The sequence below is a fragment of the Convolutriloba macropyga genome, chromosome 14 (genome assembly GCF_964194025.1).
Source record: "Convolutriloba macropyga chromosome 14, txConMacr16.3, whole genome shotgun sequence".
Classification (NCBI taxonomy): Eukaryota; Metazoa; Xenacoelomorpha; order Acoela; family Convolutidae; genus Convolutriloba; species Convolutriloba macropyga.
In genome coordinates this window covers 47,017,318-47,039,697 of record NC_134481.1, presented here as the reverse complement: position 1 = coordinate 47,039,697, position 22,380 = coordinate 47,017,318, and the positions used below count along the sequence as shown (strand labels likewise).

General features: G+C 31.6%; 1 protein-coding gene across 5 annotated transcripts in view; it reads right to left on the bottom strand.

Annotated features, from left to right (window-relative positions):
- Positions 1-22,380, bottom strand: part of LOC142353189 (uncharacterized) — a 137,166-nt gene that overhangs the window by 78,581 nt on the left and 36,205 nt on the right. Inside the window, exon 1 of one of the 5 annotated variants that reach the window (XM_075405409.1) lies at positions 10,690-10,764. The exons of 3 other annotated variants lie outside the window; for them this stretch is intronic. In XM_075405409.1, the coding sequence (XP_075261524.1) occupies positions 10,690-10,749 (60 nt within the window). In that variant the 5' untranslated portion in view covers positions 10,750-10,764. Of the gene's footprint in view, positions 1-1,903; positions 2,706-10,689; positions 10,765-22,380 lie in introns of those variants that run through there. One more of the 5 variants, XM_075405408.1, reaches the window with a different exon arrangement.

Below are 22,380 nucleotides of genomic sequence, written 5' to 3'. Positions count from 1 at the left end.
ATCAATGCGATCAGAAAGGCATCAATTGAGACAAAGCGGATTTTCAGACAAGGGGTGCAGAATATTATGCAGGAAATTTTGATATAACATTAATATTAATGTATTAATTTTATTGCAAGCTGGTCATACTTTTTAATTTTTTAAAAGTGAACAAGTTACAATAAACTTTTCTATTTTTGGTAGCATAGATTTTTTAATTGATATTTTTGATGGTTTGAGGTTCCTACATTGCATTTCAGCCTGGTTAGGTGATTTCTACTAAATCGATACTTCAATTGTTAAAAATTTTTTAAAAACTTTTTCCTGGAAGAAAAGATCCAATATTTTATTTACTCCCAAAAAATGATATATATTTAATGTTTATCGGATTCTTATCATGACGCTAATTAAATGGCATGTATATAGTGAACATACCTGGCTTTAGAAAATTCTCAACGCACAAAAAAGAGCATCAATTTTCTCACAATGGCTATCGAAAACAAAAATGGTTTATCCAGAAAGGGCATTGTAAACCAGTAGTGTTAGAGACTATAGGCACAAGTACCTCCTCCTACAAAGGAATGCTTGGAAAAATATGAAAGCAATGTTTTGACAAAAAACTTTTCCGGGATCAATTCAGAACTCATGTTTATAGAATTATTTTGTGGCGCTTCGCTGAGCTTGAATGTTCAATACGTTATACCTGTATAGCTTATACATTATATCTGTAAAGCTTAATTAAGATAACAAAAGTCACAAATGGTTGATTTTCATTACACCTTTTATCTTAATAAAACTGAAAATCTAAACAAAACCAGAAAGACCTTATTAGGGTAAGACCTGAATAGCCAACAAAAAACTGGAATTCTAAAAAAAACGACAACGCCTACAAAAACCCTGGATAAAAAGACCAAAATGACGCCATCGTGAATATGCCAAAATAGTACTGCAGTAATTTTTATTCCAAACCAACTTGAAGTTCTCATAATTGTCCATGGCTCTTAAAAATATGTCCTACCATAAAATTGACATTTTAAAAACTTTCAGCAATTTTTGCAGCTGTTCTGCTTACTGTTTAATTTCAACCCAATAAATAATAAATAAACTTAAGAGCAGCAAACTTGTGTTTTTTAATTCAGAAAACGTAAAAACCCAAACACAATTTAAAATGCGTACTTACCTGGTAAATAAAAGGTACTTGATACTAAAACAAGATAAGGAATTTTTGGGGAATATATTTTCGTATATATCGTGTATGACGTAAAATGCACTTATATTTGACAGGTATAAACATATCAACCTGTCATACGCTTCACTAAACTGACAAATTTATTTTTCACTGCCGAAAAAGTAATCTTAATTTGGTGCAAAGCTTATTTTCCCATTTCGAGCAAGGAAAAACTGTTCATGACTAATTTAATACAAAGCGATGAACAGAAATGATTGACAAAATTGTTCACAAACAGAAGGCGGAATTTTTCCAAGCCAACAAGAAAACATAATTTATTCAGCTGTTTGCTAAGCGAAGGTAGCAAATAAACGCCTTTTAGTAAATGATAGTAAAATTGATAGTATTGAAAAAACTTGTAGTAATTATTGTAACATATTCAAAAACAGAACCAAATTTTATACAACAAAAAAGGAGGCAAATGTCTTTTTAGCTGAAATTAAACAGCGCGAAAAATGTGGAACAATATGTTAAAAATAATAATAACACGCCTTACAGCAACAAAAAATAAAGCCTTAAAGTTGTTAATGAAAAGTATGGATACATCGATAGCTTAATTTCCACCAGTATTTTTTAGAAAGGAAAAGTAATTTAGGAAAAAAGAACTTTGAGGCGCCATTACATTAGACCAGTCGGCACCGGACCCACTTGGCTTGAATTGAAGTAAATTATAAAAATCCATCAATTTATACTCACCATACGCCATTTATCGTCCCACAAATACCGTAAATTTGAACCTGTATCTTTGCCTGAACGAACGCTATCAAAATCCATTTTAGTTGTTTTATAAATTGCTGTAAATTCATATTATTGTTCAAACTACTGGCTCAAAATTCTTTAAAGAGAGTTCTTGTAAAAGTTGTGAAGATTTTTTCGAAAAAGAAGACGTTTTAAGTGTTTTCGATTCAATAGCCTGACAATTTCTTTATATTATCGCGATGACCAACTTCAAAACGTGCGAAAGTGCTTGAGGCAAAATTACAAAATTTTTACGATTGTTTGATAGTAAACTAATTAGCAATATATTTAGATGAATAGATTTTGGCGTAAATTTTAGCTCTACAATTTTTGCCGTGACGCTTTGAAAACTAATTTTTATCCCCCTCATGAAAACGTTTCTAATCAGCTTTCTTATAACACTCAAATAATTTGAATGAAAATAGAAATCCTCAAAAAATCTCAAGTTAATGAGTTCCAAATCAAACGACGCTACCATTCTTTCAAATTTGTGGGTATTTTGAAGTGAAATAGCCAAATTCGCCCTCGTTTTTATCCCCGTGAATATTTTTAATCATAGGACAGCAGCGGATTAAATTTCTTTTATAGGCCATGATGACATCTAATCGGACAATAAACTTGAGCAAAAAAGACCGTGTACATTTGCACTAAAAATACACCTAGTCAAATTCAACCATAAAGTAATTCAACAAACAGGTTATAATCAAGCTTTTAGAAGCTCTATGAGCTTTAGAAAGGATTATGTGAAGCGTTTCATGACACTTTTTTCAAACAGTAGAAATGGCGCGAGTTCGGAGATTTTCAGTTTAAACATTCGTATCATCTGGCAGCAGAAACTTCAAAATCGAGCATTCTCGTTGATAAAAAAATTTTTATATTATATTTACAGAAATTTTGAGAGGCTAAGTTATAAATTTCAGTCTATAAATACTATAGATTTAGTTTTTATATAATCTATAAAGAAACTGGTGATAGTTAGATGCTAAATAGCGTAAAAAAAAGAATTGTACGTGATTTAAAATAGATTTAAAAGCAGCAGAAACGATATTTATTACCTTATCTGCTAAAAAAAAATAACTTGAGAAAATCGTAAAATCAAAAAAATGATATTGCACCACATCGAAATTTGTACTGTACGTTTTCGTAGGTATAACAGCCAGGTTATTAACAATCCATTTTTTGTATTATGGAATCAAGCTTAAAATTAGAAAACTTATATAAATTTGCTTTAAGGAGCGACAGGATTCAATTTCAGATAAGATACAAATTGAATCAAAATAAAACAATATAAAGTTTTGCGTTATCTTTCTCTCTCAACTTATGTTATTTAACAGTTAAAATCTCATCAAATTTAAGTTCGATAAAAACAACTCTGCTTTCAGTAATGAGTTTCTTATTTATTCAAAACAGCATCCAACCGACCACTGTATGCTGCAACACTCAGAAGAAATGTGTGAAATGTGAGAAAAACAGCCTGGATTTTTTCAGTTGTAGGAAAATGAAATACAATAATATTATATTAACGCTTAATCATGAAGTTCATGTTCCCAATTCAAAAAGAAAACATTACAATTGAAATATTTAATAGAAAACTCAGAATCGAATCGAATCGAATTTCAGAATCTCTAAGACAACCATATATAAACTATTCGACAGAAGCAGGAAACTCAAAAATCTTCAAACATAAAAAACTATAAGGAGCAGAAGAGAAACGACAACAGAAGATAAACTCTTTGGTTGTGCCAAGCTTTGCCAAGCATTGAAAATAAGAAAAACATGAACCGACTGTCGGAACAATTGCTCTAGAACGATAGACCGGAAGGAAAATTATTTGACCCCACCGGGATTCAAACCATTGATCTCCCAATCAATAACCAGATCCACAGCCCACTCGGCAATCAGGCCCTTCTTGTTGCTATGCTGCAATTGATGTTATATTAGCAAAGAGAGATCAATACTTTGGAGCAATAAAGATCACTCAAAAATGAAAAACGAAAGCGTGAAAAAGTCAATTGAGAAGTCAAAGGATGTTCTAGAACAAAAACACAAAAATGGTCAAGCAAAAAGTATGCATTAAAAAGAACCAACACGTTCACAATAATTGCTATGAACTACCTTCAAGAGCAATTAATAAAGTCGCACTACCATTCTAGAACAAGCACGTGCAATAAAAATTCTGGCTACGTGTGCTGAGTTTTGATATAGATCGGATAAATACACCTCATTTACTTCATAAAGATTTCTTCAAAAGAATGCTCTTAAGAGCCAAATACTCGTTATCAGTTTTGCTCTAAACGAATAAAATGACACAACAAGAATACTGAAATAAATTTCAAAGAAAAAAATGAGTTACTTGCTAATAGAAAAGTTACTCGACATATTAAAGACAAGCAAAGGGAAAAATAAAGAACTCTCAAAAAATATCCTAAATAATTTGCTCAATTTCTGCAAATGTACCTATTGCTTATTTCTTCGAGGGCAACTTTATGTTGCTAACTAGAATCTCTACAGCTCTATTAGCTCAAAAAATAATTATTGATTTCTTGAAAACAAAGTTTGTTATGAAAAACTGAGGCAAAATGTTTTTTGATTCAAGAACATGTAATTTGTCTTCTTCTAGAACAATGTTTTGAAAAAAAGTAACTCGAGAAGTTTTTGAAATAGTAGACAAAATTTGTGCAAAATACTAGACAGAACACTCAGCTCACAATATTACTTTTGTTAATTCCTACAAATCGTGTCGGAACTTTTTGAGTGGCGCCAACAATTATGAACGCTTATCTCGTTACTTCAAACATTAATTATAGTTTTGAAATTTGAACTGATAATGGTTAAACGATTAATACTGGATCCCTCTGGGCCAGGTAAGCCATCAAACTCATAAATTCTAGAATTAGGGGAGTTATACCCTTAGGCATCAAAATTTAGCTGAGAAGCATAAATCTATTTAACATTTGACCTCTTTTTTGGGTATAACCATATTGTATCAATATAAACTAATTTGGCAAATTAGCTGCTACAGGGTTAAAATAGATTTGAACTTACCAGATTAGCTGTCAAATAGCGTCAAAACAAAGTCCCGTTTCCAATAACAAGTGAGTGTAATGTAAAAAGACATTTGAAAGAGAGAAATAAAGAGTAAAGAAGGAAAGATAGAAAGAAAGAAAGAGAGAGGGAGAGAGGGATGGAATTTTGTGATTTCTCTTGTGTGACTGAGTGACTTATGTCGTGTGCGTGATTGTGTGTGTGGACGTGCAATAAGAGGCGACAATGGCAGCCATGATTGGTGATTGAATTAGTTATGAGCTATTCATCTCATGATTTGAACCACTGCTACTGCTGCTCCTAATCCCTCAAATTTAACCTCATAACCACCCCTTGTACCAACCTCATCCATTCATCCATCTTACCCCCCCCCCCCCCCACCTGACTCAACACACAAACACACATACATACATAGATACATACACATATGTATACATACATACCTACATACATACACACACACCTATACACACATACATATACACACCAAATATACACACACACTAGTTACACGTTTACATAATCTGAGGGCAAGCAGTCGCTATTTTAGCCCATTCCCTCCTCCACAGCGGGGGTACTAGGGGCACAAGATATGGAAGGGGGAACAGTACAGCAATTAGGCCATACCTATCATACAACATACAATCGGTGTGGTACAGATGGATAGATATCTACCTCGACATACCATCAAAATATCCTTAGTACCATAATTTACAACTGTACCCTAGTGATAAGAGCACTACTATTCTTTATGCCCGTATTTATACTCCAAGATATGCAATACCATCTTACCACTTCGCTAAAATTCCCAAAAAATCACTCCCACTCCCTCTATAACCACCAAAAACAGTCCCCTAGTAATCAAATAGCTGTACCCATAATAACCGTGGCATGAACTGGTCGGGATAGCCTTGTAGTGAGTTATAAACAGTATTAACTAGCTTGGTTAGTACCAAATTTTGCCCTGATAGTTCTAGCTACACCAGGGGGTAATGACATACAAAATACGGATTTTGCTAGCAGAGCAAATATGTAAAAAAGAGTATTATTTCACTCCATTATATCGTATTTTGATACGATTTGATACAAAAATGGCGATTTGATTAATGTGAAGAATGCCTCTAAAAGCGAAAGACAGAACTACACAAAAATGAACGGATGTCAAAAATAGAAAATAACAGACGAAACAAGATGGCCGGTATGAAAAATCCTGCTGCAGTTTATGAACAAGCTTGTTTTGATACACAAATTAAATGACAATTTTAGCATCAATCCTATGCGCGGCCTCGGAAACAAACCTACAAGGGTTCATTTACCACTGGAAGTTGAAAGATGAACAGAAATATAAGTTCGGTTGAGCGACTTAGATAACCTCAAAAATCAGAAAATCAAAAATAAAAGATTAATTATTGCAAGAATTTATTCTGAGTTAAAGCCAAAGTTTGACAGTTCATTTTATATATTAATCAGTTGAAAGGCTAATTAAACTAACAATCAACAAATTATTTTAGAAAAAAATGGATAACTCCTCACGTTTAGAGCTTGTTATTTATAAAAAAAATAAAACAACTTCACGGAATCGGAAAAAGAAAAATCAATAAGTAAAATAAAAAACTGATTCATAAACTTTTTGACTGATAGCTAAGAAGTATTATTTATTGGTATTTACGTATATTGACAGACAATTGTGCCTTAAAAAAGTCTTTATATAGTGCTTTTCTGTCACATTAAGCTATTTTTTCGGGGAAATGGCGATCAAAATGTTCATTAGTCTTTGTTTTCGTTATGGTATTGGCAACTCAACAATGTCTTCTCAGCTCCGTAAGGCAATTTGACACATCAGAACTTAGCACAAACATCCCACAAAAATATAACAGCAATTCTACATGCACAGTTGAACATTGAACAGCTTAAAAAACATGATAGTTTTTTTTGCTTACATTTATTTGTTATCGGTTTCCATTCTGATCAATCACATTTTTTCAAAAAAAACTTAAGTTACAGACCAACTGAAATTTTGATATGGCTTCTTTCGGCGTAATGTTTTTTTCGTTATATGAGTTAAATAAATAAACACCTTGTTTCTAATTACAAAATAACAACCAAACTCATAGTTGTAAAAAATAGCAAATTATCACTTCCTGTTTGTCATGGAAAAGTAGTTGAGCTGAAAAAACATTTTCTCTTGAACTTTAAAATAACATTATGAACAGCCATAATAGCAATATATCAACAAAAAACATAATTTATGGTACCATAACAAGGATGAAACGGACCATAATGCTAACTCGTCAACGTTAGAAGGGACCACAATGGAAAAAATGGGACCACAATGGACCCAAGTGGGGAGAATATAAACGAACATTTCACGCGTGCAAATTTGAAATGGACAGTTGAATTTAGAATTATTGAACTGCTGATCTGTTGAAATAATTACCATAGTTATGATAACCAAGTCAATTATAATTCAAATATAAAAAAATGGACCCAAATTATCAAACTTTGATGAATGGGATATTTTTCATGTCAACTTGCCAACGATAAAAGTGACGATTATGAAAACTTGACACCCTAAAGCTAGTTCATACAGGTCTTTGTCCCGACGTTTATGGACCATTAAATGTTTTTATCGATGTCTAGTTTGGTCAACCATGTAGTCTATTTTTCAAGAGATAAACGAAAAACTAACACAGAGAATAATTTGTTAATAATTTTTAAGACATTCCAAGTTTTCTGTTAACTCATCAGAAAAAGTATAAGTTATCAGAATAAGTATAAGTTTATAAGTAAACACTGACCGCTTTTAGCCACAAAAATTGTTCAGCAGAGAAATTTTTTTAAAAAAGCACACTTTTGAACCGGATATTGATTACCAGCAACAGTCAATTAGAACAACCATTGTTAAATGCACAGCTAAAAAACAAAGACACTGCCTTTTAATTCCTTTCTGACGCAAAATGCTGTTAGTGAAAATTGACTGTTCGCTAAGCAATACCACTAAATAACCTAGAAAACCACCATCGCTTTTCGCAACTAAGCAGCACTAAGAAATAATCAGCAATTTGCCTGCTTTAAGATTAATCCGCGCAGCAAAAGAGGTCGAATTATCGAAATGACGTATTTTATTGGTACTGTTTCATTCCATTAGCAGAGGACACGCTTTTTCACGGTATAGGGTGGGGGTAATTAGAGGGAATTTATTTCCTTTTAAGGAAAACGGATGGCTTTTATAGGTAACCTTTTTTAATTGACATTCTGTCAAACGTCAGTCAAAATGAATATAAATTCATAGATTGTTTGTTTTACTTATTGTCAAAGAATTCTTATTGTAAAAAATTGGCATTAAAAAATAGAAAGCAATCTGATTAAACGTCGCGGCAAGATATAAACTGCGCATTCGAATATAACGTTTATTTAATCATTTTGAAAGCGTTCTCAAAATTTCTAGAAAAAGTATATTGAATAATAAAAGGACTGAGCTGACCATCTACCATTGCTGAGAAAAGCGTTAACTTGAACTAAACAAAACAAACCGCAAAATACAACCAGGATCCTTAATTAAAAATTTGAAACAGCAAATTGTAAGTTAAAATTAAACAAGGAGTATCAGTATTGTGGGTTTGCACAATGTTACAACCCGTTAAATGTCAAATAATCTATAAAATTATAACACATTATATATCATTATCATAAAGGTGTAAGCACATTTAAGCACGAACATGGTCATGCTTCTGCAACACAAGTGGCCGAAGTTTCTCTGTTTTCCGAAGGAATAAATCAGACAGCTAACATGTCGCAGTTCTCATAAACTGTGCAATATTTTTTTCTGCAGGTCCATAAGAAAGTTAAAGCAATAAGTGAAGTAGAAAACCATCTTTCTTTCCTCAAGGTACAATCAAACAGAAAAAAAACACAAACAAACAGATGTTTTTCTTTAATTTGTTGAATTTGGCTATCAGATGACAAATTGCGCCATCCTGCCACTGCAAAAATTTTATCTCGACCAAATTGAATAAAAACTTGCAACATTAGACAGACTATACTCGTGCATTGATAAAAATTGTTTTAAGAACTAGCTTTCTTCAATTTCAAAATGAGGGAAGGGATATTAACCGAAAGCTCGATTAGGCAAAGCCAATTTAAGTAGCCATCAGGCGAAAATTTTCAAATAACTTTTAGTGGAAATAAGGCTGAAAACCACTTACAGACGGCAATTCAAGATCCGCTTGACGCTATAAAGTATTCTAGTGTCTTAACACGATAGTCGCTTGCAAAAACACAGAAATAGGGTTTTAAAATTGTTAAGTAGCAATATTTCAGTTTAGTTCTGTTCCAGTTATGCCAACATTTTTCTCGAAATTACCCAAGCCACATAGCTCTAATCTTCTGAGAAGAAATCATTTTTCAAATGAAATTCTTCACTCTTTACGGAGTGACTTTTAACAAAACACTCTTCTTGGCTATTACCGAGAGGTGTAAAAATGATGAAAGAGTGGCGACATGTAAATGATCATGATGATGATTTCCGCAAAAAGTTAGTTGAAAATTTTTGCCTAATGGCTACCAAAATTAGCTTCGCCTAATCGAGTTTCCGCCTATTATCCTACGCCTCTTTAAAATGACCAAGCTCTGATACGAAAACCAATCTTTGGCGGCCAAGCGAATGCATGAGAACCACATAATTGCACGAACACCAGAGAAAGAAAAGTTTACAAAAGAAAAAAGGAAAATCGCTCAACAATCCGTGTAACAACTTATCAAAAATAACGTTTTCAGTCATATTAAATAACCATTAAGTATATTTCATTTGATAAAAACGGTAATTGTGACATCAAGCAAAACCACCATGAACAATACTGATCAGAATTCTGGATGACCACAGTTTAGAACAAAAAACACGTAAACTTTTTCAGCTCTTAATGCTCGCTATGGTCATGAAAGCAACAATATTTTGCTTTAAGTAAAATTTTTTTGAGATGCTTCTATTGCCATCTCTTGTAAAAGGAGAACATACTCAGAATGTATTCTAAATAATAAGAGAAAAATTATTTAGAATACATTGTTTCTAAATAACTCAATTAATTTGTTTGATAATAAAAACTTGCGCACGAGAAACTTGAAACTAAAATTTAGCGCAATTTTTGGCTCATATTTGTTACTATAATTTGGACAGCCTTTGATGAACTAATAAAGCTTATTTATTTCAATAATTTCAATACGAACAGTTTAATATTGGCAATATCATGATTCCGATTAGATATCTACTCTTTGGCTTATTTGAAGTATTTATAATCGACAAAAGGTCATAGGTGAAAAATTTTGAAAGCTTTAAGCCTCATATGTTCTTCCAGAGACAATTCAGTTTTTCAAGAGCTTTTCATTGTTAGGACTTTTGTAATTGTAAATTAAGGATGACAAGGGTTTCAGATAACGTTAACTTGAATTGTATAAAACAGTTATAAAAAACTGGGGAATATTAATAACACATTTGAAACAGTAATTAGAAAAATTATTTTTGACAGTAAAAGCAAAAAAGATGACATAAGAAATAAGAGAATACCTTTCTTATAGATCTAAAATTAAGTGTTAGTTTGAAATGGCAAAAACTTTCAGCAACACACTGAGCATGGCTTAGGTTTACAAGGCAAATTTCAAAACAATTAGCTAAAAATTAGAACGAAAAAGAGATATGAGCTTACCATAGCATGAAACAGAGTTATCTTGAAGTGACTAAAACTGTTAGCGAAAAAAGTGAACATTGTTTGTGACACAATTTTGAAAGACTAACACAAAGTTAAGCCAAGGCTGATGGTACAATATTGATGAGAGAATGGTAACATCATTGCAAATGCAATACTATCAATCGATTTAACCTCACAATGTGTATAACTGTAACATTTTTACATTCAAGCTTTCGCTTTCGATTTTCCAAGCCATTTTTCAAAGTTAGAGAAAGTCGCAACTAATACTGAATTTTATTCAATTGGTGTTTGAACAGAAATCCTAAACCCAAAAAGTTTATGAAAAGCTTTAAATTAAAATTTTGTTCTTTAAAATTTAGGCTTCTAACCGAAAAAAAAGAAAAAAAAAACGAAACACGACGATTGACTACTGATTTCCACTAGTAAAATATCGAACAGTATGAATAAAAACTCAAAATGTGTCACTAATTTGAATTTCATTGTTCTCATTTTCCTTTTCAGAAGACCGGTTCTAGGTTAATTAAAAATTGTTTACGCTTTCTCAGTTGTGAGTTGTTCACTTTTCAGTGTCGCCCAGATGCCCAAAATTTTTGCGTGCTTTTCCCTGTTTAACATTTTTCCTTCGACCTTCGCATATAAATAAAAAGTTCCAATTAAACCAACGCTTGCCATTCAAATATGCTTCAGTAGGCGTAAAATAAGGAAACGTTAATTGCACCCTAAATAAATTAAAAGGCGTGGGATTATTTTTACTGTTTTCCATAATGAGGAAAATACTGGTTTTCGCTTAAAGATGATTATTTCAAATGGAAAACTAATTTAAGAACACCTCTGCAAATTAAATTTTATCAAGGCGTAAATTTTCATAGTTCGAAAACCTGGTTTTAAAAAACTATTCTCTTTCTCTTTCATTTAACTTTTATTCTACAAATTACTTTGTTCCAAATCGAACATTCAGCGCAAACAAAATCGCAATTTTTCAATAAAAATGGATACATACGACAAAGAACTCATTAATTTGCAATTTTTTTTTCATAAATTAATTACGAAAAGTATATCAGTGTAAAAACATGTTCATAAAATAGTCCGACAGAAGCAGAAGTTTGGTAACCAAATTTACATGATCAGCTATAGAATGAAATCTAAGAACGTGAGAATGGAACAAAATTCGATACAAATGTTTTTTACTACAATATGTTGAACTATCACTCTTCGGGCTAAGTGACGGATTGACTAAAAATAATTGTTCGGGGGGAGGAACTAAATACTCAAATGGGTTTTTTGTTCAGTCAATTTTAACAGCTAGATATATTCATCGTAAAGAGTAGTATCATTGAAAAGCTCGTCCATCGCAGAATTTAGAACTAAAAAGATTTCTTCAAATTTAGATTTTTTCAAGGAGTTATCGAGGCTTATTTTTTCCTGATTATATCACTTAATTCCGTTGTTTCTGTTCACATTTTATGTATTGTTACTAAAAATTTCCGTCAATTTTGCTAAAAAGGACTAAAAATTCTTTAAAAAATAATGTTTTTGGTTTGAGCTTTTATGATAAAAGAGTGTTGCTGAACCATCTGATCAAACATTTCGACAAAAATTTTGGCTTTTTGAAAAATTTAGCACTTTTTTCAGCAAAAATTGCACCAAATTTTCACAAAAAAACTGCTCTCGCAATCTGTGGAAACACCAAAGAGAATTATGTCTACTTCCGCTTCCTCGGAAGGTTTTCTAGGATTAAAATTTTAAGGTTTTTTTGCTAATTTAACACAATAGTTTACCACAATGCATCATTTATTTTTGAATTTTACTTGTCAAATTATTCACTTCTATAAAACTAGGACAAATTAGATTGGGCAAAATGGGGACAAAGAGGGGTAGCATTGTCATGGCTGGTTTTGGGCTAATCGAGGATTCCTACAATCCAAAAACTCGGAACGCTTTGGGCGTTGTCTCTTTTGAAAATATTTTTGAATTTAATGTTAATTACAGACCGGAATTATTTCAAATCAGGACTCAATTATTGACAATGTGAATCTAGTTTCCTAGAGCATGTTATCGTGGTTTAAATTTTTGTGAAAATTAGACCGATTTGCGTTATTTTTATTCACATTTTCCGGAATTTTCGCCTAAGACTTCGTCAATTGTGCTAAAATATGTAAAAATTGTTAACAATAGTATTGTTTAATTTATGTTTAAAGAAAATAAGTATTGCTGACTATTTTGATTGATTTTTTTGGCTAAATCTTTTGCTTAATATTTAAAAATTTGGGCTTTTTCATCATAAACTGCCCGAAATAAGATTCTTCAGTCCACTTTGATTAAACTTGTGGGATCAACACAACCGAAAAACTACCACAACCTTTGTAAACTACAAAAGGAGCTACTCCAACTCCTAATTCCTTGCATAAAAGTCTGGAATTAAAATTTTGTCCTTTTTTGATATTTTTCTCCATGATTATAAAAAAAGCAGCACATATTTTTGATCTTTTAACTATCAAATTATCTCGATCGACAAAATTTGAAACCATTGAGTGCTTTTAATGGAAAAACAGCAATAGCAGGTCTGGTTTTGATCCAATCTTGGACTGTTACAATCTAACAAAAAATCGGATTGTAATCAGTCTGTCTATTTTTATTAAAATCCGATCTTTTTTCTGTTGATTAAGGACAGGAGAGAACAATTCAAATCAAAGCTCACTGTTGGTAGGTCCAGGTGGCTTTCTAAGCAGTTTATTGTATCTAGTTTCATTACGCGAAAGATAATGGCCGTTTTGGTTTTTAAGAATGTTTGGTTCTTAAATAAACAATGGCGTATTGAACGTTTCCATTATTTTCCCTTAATTTGGTCAACTTGTAGCCTATTGTCAGCAAAGAAATAACGCTTTTTCCTCCTCTTCTTTCTACTGAAATCAAACTTTTCACGTTTTTTTCACGTTTTTGGCCAAATTTTCACGTTTTTCTTTCTCGTTTGGTCAGATTATCACAATATTGACAGTTCACATATAACATTATGTGCGTTAAAAAATTTACAAATGAACTTATAAAGGGTTTTAAAGGCATATATCACTTTAATGGCTTCGACGCCCCTTACTCGAAGAATTTAATTGAAATTTTCACATTTTCTTTAACTGTCGTTTTATTTTGTCTTTTTAGTCGTACAAAATTTCTTGGATAATAACAGGTTTTTTTCATGGACAAATCAAGGAGCCTCCATGCTCTGATTTGAGTAAATAGTTGATGGCTTTCACGGCTTTGAAAACAATTGTTTTCAAAATTAAAAAGTACCTAGCTTCGCATTATTGTTCTTTTTTCTCTATTTGTTTCCTAGTCTCGTTAATTGAAGGTCACTTATGAATTTAATCTTTTCAAGGAAAGGTGCAAATGTACATCATTTAATGTTTTCAAAGAATTCGTTATGAATTTACTGGCTTCGGCACGGCTTCTTGGCAAGAAAAGGTAATTTTTGATTTTTGTTTATATTTGACGTTTTCTTGTAGACATAGGACATATTCTGAATATTTCCAGGTAGCAAGCGCTTCCTTTGGCAAAACAAAAAAACCTATTTAATTATTTCTTTTTGTAGCTTCTGGCTTTTATGACTTTGAAAATAATTGTTTTCGAAAACTACAAAAGTATTATTTGGTTTTGCCCTTTCTCTTTTTTGTCTCTTTGTTACTTGGTCTCATACCACTAGATTTCATAAATCTTTTTGATTTTTAGGCATTGGCCAATTCACGTTTTTCTTTCTCGTTTTGTCAGATTATCACTATATTGAGAGTTCACATATGACATTATGAGCGTTAAAAATAAGTCAGAGATGAACTTATAAAAGGTTTCAAAGGCATATATGACTTTAATGGCTTCGACGCCCCTTTCTCGAAGAATATAATTGAAATTTTCACAACTTCTTTAACTGTCGTTTTATTTTGTTTTTTAGTCGTACGAAAATTCCTGGATAATGACACGTTTTTTCATGGACAAGTCAAGGAGCCTCTATACTCTGATTTGAGTAAATAGCTGATGGCTTTCACGACTTTGAAAACAATTGTTTTCAAAATTAAAAAAGTACGTAGCTTCACATTTTTGTTCTTTTTTCTCTATTCGTTTCCTAGTCTCATTAATTATAGCTCACATATGAAATTAATCTTTTCAAGGGAAGGTGCCAATGTACATTATCTAATGTTTTTAAAGAATTCGTTATGAACTTACTGGCTTCAGCACGGGTTCTTCGCAAAAAAAATATACTAATTTTTGATTTTTGTTTATATTTGACGTTTTCTTTAATACATAGGACGTTTTCTGAATATTTCCAGGTCTCAAGCGCTTCCTTTGGAAAAATAAACAAACCTATTTAATTATTTCTTTGTAGCTTATGGCTTTTATGACTTTGAAAATAATTGTTTTCGAAAATTACAAAAGTATTATTTGGTTTTGCCCTTTTTCTATTTTTTTTGTCTCTTTGTTACTTGTTCTCATACCACTAGATTTCATATCTTTTTGATTTTTAGGCATTGGCCAATTCACGTTTTTCTTTCTCGTTTTGTCAGATTATCACTATATTGAGAGTTCACATATGACATTGTGAGCGTTAAAAATAAGTCACAAATGAACTTATAAAAGGTTTTAAAGGCATATATGACTTTAATGGCTTCGACGCCCCTTTCTCGAAGAATATAATTGATATTTTCACATTTTCTTTAACTGCCGTTTTATTTTGTTTTTTTAGTTGTACGAAATTTCCTGGATAATGACAGGTTTTTTCATGGACAAGTCAAGGAGCCTCTATACTCTGATTTGAGTAAATAGCTGATGGCTTTCACGACTTTGAAAACAATTGTTTTCAAAATTTAAAAAGTACTTAGCTTGACATTTTTGTTCTTTTTTCTCTATTTGTTTCCTAGTCTCGTTAATTATAGCTCACATATGAAATTAATCTTTTCAAGGGAAGGTGCAAATGTACATCATCTAATGTTTTTAAAGAATTCGTTATGAATTTACTCGCTTCGGCACGGGTTCTTCGCAAAAAAATAAACTAATTTTGAGTTTTGTTTATATTTGACGTTTTCTTGTAGACATAGAACATTTTCTGAATTTTTCCAGGTCTCAAGCGCTCCCTTTGGCAAAATAAACAAACCTATTTAATTATTTCTTTGTAGCTTATGGCTTTTATGACTTTGAAAATAAATGTTTTCGAAAATTACAAAAGTATTATTTGATTTTGCCCTTTTTCTATTTTTTTGTCTTTGTTACTTGTTCTCATACCACTAGATTTCATATATCTTTTTGATTTTTAGGCATTGGCCAATTCACGTTTTTCTTTCTCGTTTTGCCAGATTATCACTATTTTGAGAGTTGACATATGACATTATGAGCGTTAAAAATAAGTCACAAATGAACTTATAAAAGGTTTTAAAGGCATATATGACTTTAATGGCTTCGACGCCCCTTTCTCGAAGAATATAATTGATATTTTCACATTTTCTTTAACTGTCGTTTTATTTTGTTTGTTTAGTCGTACGAAATTTCCTGGATAATGACAGGTTTTTCATAGACAAATCAAGGAGCCTCTATACTCTGATTTGAGTAAATAGCTGATGGCTTTCACGACTTTGAAAACAATTGTTTTCAAAATTTAAAAAGTACTTAGCTTCACATTTTTGCTCTTTTTTCTCTATTTGCTTCCTAGTCTCGTTAATTAAAGCTCACATATGAAATTAATCTTTTCAAGGGAAGGTGCAAATGTACATCATCTAATGTTTTTAAAGAATTCGTTATGAATTTACTGGCTTCGGCACAGGTTCTTCGCAAAAAAATAAACTAATTTTTGAGTTTTGTTTATATTTGACGTTTTCTTGTAGACATAGAACATTTTCTGAATATTTCCAGGTCTCAAGCGCTCCCTTTGGCAAAATAAACAAACCTATTTAATTATTTCTTTGTAGCTTATGGCTTTTATGACTTTGAAAATAATTGTTTTCGAAAATTACAAAAGTAATTGATTTTGCCCTTTTTCTATTTTTTTGTCTCTTTGTTACTTGTTCTCATACCACTAGATTTCATATATCTTTTTGATTTTTAGGCATTGGCCAATTCACGTTTCTCGTTCTCGTTTTGTCAGATTATCACTATATTGAGAGTCCACATATGACATTATGAGCGTTAAAAATAAGTCACAAATGAACTTATAAAAGGTTTTAAAGGCATATATAACTTTAATGGCTTCGACGCCCCTTTCTCGAAGAACATAATTGATATTTTCACATTTTCTTTAACTGTCGTTTTATTTTGTTTGTTTAGTCGTACGAAATTTCCTGGATAATGACATTTTTGTTCTTTTTTCTCCATTTGTTTCCTGGTCTCGTTAATTATAGGTCACATATGAAATTAATCTTTTCAAGGGAAGGTGCAAATGTACATCATCTAATGTTTTCAAAGAATTCATTATGAATTTACTGGCTTCGGCACGGGTTTTTCGCAAAAAAAATATACTAATTTCTGATTTTTGTTTATATTTGACGTTTTCTTTAATACATAGGACGTTTTCTGAATATTTCCAGGTCTCAAGCGCTTCCTTTGGAAAAATAAACAAACCTATTTAATTATTTCTTTGTAGCTTATGGCTTTTATGACTTTGAAAATAATTGTTTTCGAAAATTACAAAAGTATTATTTCGTTTTGCCCTTTTTCTATTTTTTTGTCTCTTTGTTACTTGTTCTCATACCACTAGATTTCATATATCTTTTTGATTTTTAGGCATTGGCCAATTCACGTTTTTCTTTCTCGTTTTGTCAGATTATCACTATATTGAGAGTTCACATATGACATTGTGAGCGTTAAAAATAAGTCACAAATGAACTTATAAAAGGTTTTAAAGGCATATATGACTTTAATGGCTTCGACGCCCCTTTCTCGAAGAATATAATTGATATTTTCACATTTTCTTTAACTGCCGTTTTATTTTGTTTTTTTTTTAGTCGTACGAAATTTCCTGGATAATCACATTGTTGTTCTTTTTTCTCCATTTGTTTCCTGGTCTCGTTAATTATAGGTCACATATGAAATTAATCTTTTCAAGGGAAGGTGCAAATGTACATCATCTAATGTTTTCAAAGAATTCATTATGAATTTACTGGCTTCGGCACGGGTTTTTCGCAAAAAAATAAACTAATTTTTGATTTTCGTTTATACTTGACGTTTTCTTGTAGACATAGGACATATTCTGAAAATTTCCAGGTCTCAAGCGCTTCCTTCGGAAAAATAAACAAACCTATTTAATTATTTCTTTGTAGCTTATGGCTTTTATGACTTTGAAAATAATTGTTTTCGAAAATTACAAAAGTATTATCTGGTTTTGCCCTTTTTCTCTTTTTTTGTCTCTTTGTTACCTGTTTTTGTCTCTTGTTACCTTTTTTGTCTCTTTGTCACTTTAATGGCCTTCAAGGCAGGCTCAAATGAAAATTTTTGAGGGGCAAAATATGGCTTTACGGCTTTCACAGCGTTTTCTTGCAAGTTTTAACTGAATTTCTGTTTGTCGTCTCTATTTGTTGTTCTTATTGTAACCGCAGAAAAAATTGATGACAGGTCTTAATATCCTCCTCTAGAGGCCTATGTGATCATAAACATGCTGGATGTTTTCAATTGCCATCTAATGGTTTTCATTACTTTGAAATTGATTGCTTTTAAAAATATAAGCCAATTTCTTAACTCGAAGCAACATGAGTATGTTTGAATATTTTAAGCGTCTGTCATTTTATGTGATCAGGTTCTCAGTAAAGAATTAATTCTATTATAAAAGTCATATCTACAAACGTGTCTATCTGAAAAAATTTCAGCTCTACAGCAAAAATCAGAGATCTGAATATTGAGCAATTGGTTTTCTTTTCTCTGAAAAATGAACATAAAATGCACCAATGTATGAAAAAATAAGATAAAAAACCAGAATGTAAAATATAAGTTAAAGTAAACAAGGAAACAAGTTTGTTGAAAAGGATAATGATATCATGGCGATTTTTTCTCCTCCTTACCGAATAAACCAAACTCCCCAGGTTTTGTATTAGAAAAACTTCGTATCAAAAATTAAGTCCAAAAACGACTAGAAAACGAAAATTAATTATACTTGAAGCTCAAATTCTTCAAAATTTCTTTTAAATAGGCGTTTTAAAAATTTTGGCGGACTAACTGTTGGATGCAAAAATGCCTCAAAAACGCTAAAAACCAAGAAAACAAAAAACTACTAACATTTCAGGATGTAAACTTCAGATTTATACCTGATTAAATAGTATGCTTATCTTTTCACACCATCACAAGCATTAAAAAATCTTAAAAAGGAAAATGTAAAAACTGTTTACAATAGATATCTCAAATATTTATCCTCGTATGATAACTTCAGATATGTATTCCCTCAAATTGTTCCTGCGGCTAGAAGTTTTAATTGGTCTGCAACTCAAAAAAAAAAATAGGCCAAAATTGACTTTAGAAAACAAGGTGTTTGAAAAAGGACTTCTCCAAAGGAGTTTGAAAAGATTCAATCTCTTTTTCAGATGCCTCTCAATATTGAAGTCCTGCGATGAGCAAGCAGAAATTTCACCTAAAAATACTTGCTGATAGAAGAATTTTCCGGAAGCCACAAAAGCAACAGTTTGATGATATTCAAAGCTGGCGCACTCTTTGCTCATTGTTTCTAGGGTTACAAATAATGAGGGCTGCTCAACTATCATTAAGAGGTAAATGTACCGGCTGAAATTTTTCATTTAATTTAAAGTTTAGCTGCATCAATCAGCTTCATTTGAACAAATTTTCTTCTATAAACCCAAAAAAATAAAAGAAGCAGTTTCTCGTTGATCAGAATCTAATACAGCGCCATGGCCCACACTTCAAATGCCTCCCATTTTTCCGTACCTTCAAGTTCTGAAAAAAAAATGCGTCAAAATTTGGATTTTCTTATATTTATGCGGTTAAATTTAAGCAGGATCGGGTTGATAACGGGAAAGATCAATATGGATAAAATGTAAACACGTAAAACGAAAGTCGAAGAAGAATTAACTAATTCTGAAATTCAACTTAGATTTTTGTCAACAGCAGAAAATAAAACCATTCTTTCTGTCCGAATGCATTTCATTTGTTTCTAAAATTCTGTCAAAACAGATTAAAACTGTCTTCGTAAAACAAGACAACTTTACGGACAAAAATTGTGTTGACGCCGGCATTAGTGCGATTTGTATGCCAATAAAAAGATTAAAGCCGGGAAGGAAAAGATTGTTTGTAAAAGGCTGGATGAGGTCGCACATCCACAAACAAACAAACAAACAGAAAAACAAACAATGCCGGGAATAAAAAATTACCTCACTTCACTTTTCGCTATAGTATTGATTAATCAAATTCAGGTAATGCTTTGTGTGTTTTCAGATTTATTGCTTTCTTTGCAGAAAGGATAAGAAAAAAATTAAATCAGACTAATTTTTCAGTCTGTCGCCGAAGCATCAAATTTATCAATGTCTGAGCAGAGATACTGGTCTTAAATTTAAATCTATTTTCATGAATTTATATATGAAGGTCGCATTCAAATAATGCGCCCGGTATAATAAATTAGTCTGGGTATTCGGTTCTTTAAAATTGATTCCAGCTCATAAATATGCATTCAGAAATTATAATAAAACTCTCTAAATAGACGAGTTTTTATTTAGCTAACATCAGAAGGAAAAATATATTCGAAAAAAAAACTACAAAAACAAGCAAGCTGCACAAATTGGTTAAAATACAAAAAGTCTATGGAAACGGCATCTCAAAGAAAAAACAAATCTGCTTTCTACCCCCTCCCCCCCCACCTCTCCCCGCCCGTGAACAAAATATGTTTTCACAACCATGTGCAAAGCCTGTATAAAACAAAACATTGGACTACCCATTACACCATTACAGTTAATAAAGAACATTATGAAAGTTAAAACATGTCACTTACATTCCGCCAGAGGGACAGCAAATAATTCCTAAAAAAAGTTGAGGCATTAGGTGACTTCGTAAAATAAATATTTGTCTCATATGACAACTTTGCAAATTTTCCGAAAACATTGAATACTATCATTTTTGACAGCATAATTTTTTTCAAACACAAAGAGTAAGTAAAGTTCATTTTTCTTCACAATTTATGAATAATACCTTTTTTAAAGACCACTTCACATTATAAAATTGTTAATTACTAAAAGTAAACTTTCAGGCTCTTTCCCACTGTAACACCTCCATAATAGTCTTCTAAAGACAATTGGGGGGGGGGGGGGGGGTAGGGGTATAGGTTCAAACCCGGATACGCTAGAGGGGCTATATTGGAAAAAAAACAACTTCGTCACGTGTTAACTTCCTATATAACTTTTCAAATTTTATTAACTTTGACGTTCTAAATTTGCTTGAAAAAATGCTAAGCTACAAATATATGTCAAACAATAGCATGCGATTAACATCTTGTCGGTTAAATGAAAAATGAAAGTTAATAAGTCAAACAAAGCGAGTTATATGTAAAAAGATATGAAGCGCCGCCCCTGTTTGTAAAACATACAATTTAATACTTCCCAGATGTAATGGATTAATTCCTATAGCTCATAGCCTGAGGGGAATTTACTAAAGAGTTAATGTTTTATTAAAGTTCAAACGTCCCCAGTGTGCTAATAGAAATAATAACAATATTTTTTTGCAATACGGTACATGGAATATCTGCGAACTCAATTTAGGATTCGCCTGAGAAAGCTTGGAAGATATACAAGGAAATACAGAATGAAGTCGATGTTTTTTAAATTGATGCTATATATAGACCGGAGTTCTATTTCAGTGTATTTAGTTCAAGTTCACCCAAACAAAATGCTGCAATAATGCAACTTTTTTTGCTTACGAAAATGAAAATTGAACTAATTTTGAAAAAAAAATTCTGATTAAATTGATTATCAGAATATTTTGGTAAACATTAAAATAATTAATACAGTAATTGATACCGGATAAATTGATTAAGTACAGACCAAGTATATTTCGATAACAATCAACTTTGAACCGAAACCAAATTTTCCGTTGATTATTAATTAAAAATTTTCCACTGATTTGTTGGATAAAAAATAAGGAAAAAAGCTTTAATTACTATCAATAAATTTTTAAGTAGTTCACTGATTGTTTATACCAAATTGCAAAAAAAATCGAAAACATCCTGGATCTAAGATTAGCACTTCCTTTTTTAAAAATGTTTTGAGCATATTTTTCAAGAAGTGAAATTTTCAAGGCAATGATGAAAAGCATCATTAAAGTTAAGGGAACTTGGAATCAATGATAGATTAAAAAGAAAAAAACTGGGCAAACAAAAAAAAATTATGTCGATAGGGAAAATAATGAAAACATTTCTACACCAATTTTCATTTTCATTATTTAGAGCACCCATTATAGTACGACTAAAGCAAAGTCAATTCGTTTGGTTTGCAGCACCCCAAAAACAATGTGCGCTGACTAGATATTAGATCTTATTGGTATCTACCCATCTAACGCAATTTGTTGAAAGTAATTTTGCATAAAAAGGCCAGAAAGCAAAAACCTGTCGTGGTAATGGTCGATAAGCTCAAAAACTTTGCAATTTAATTATCTTCATCTTGTCACTGTTTAGTTATTTATTTTAATATTCGGGGTTTTTAATTTTAAAAACAAAAACAATACAAATAGGGA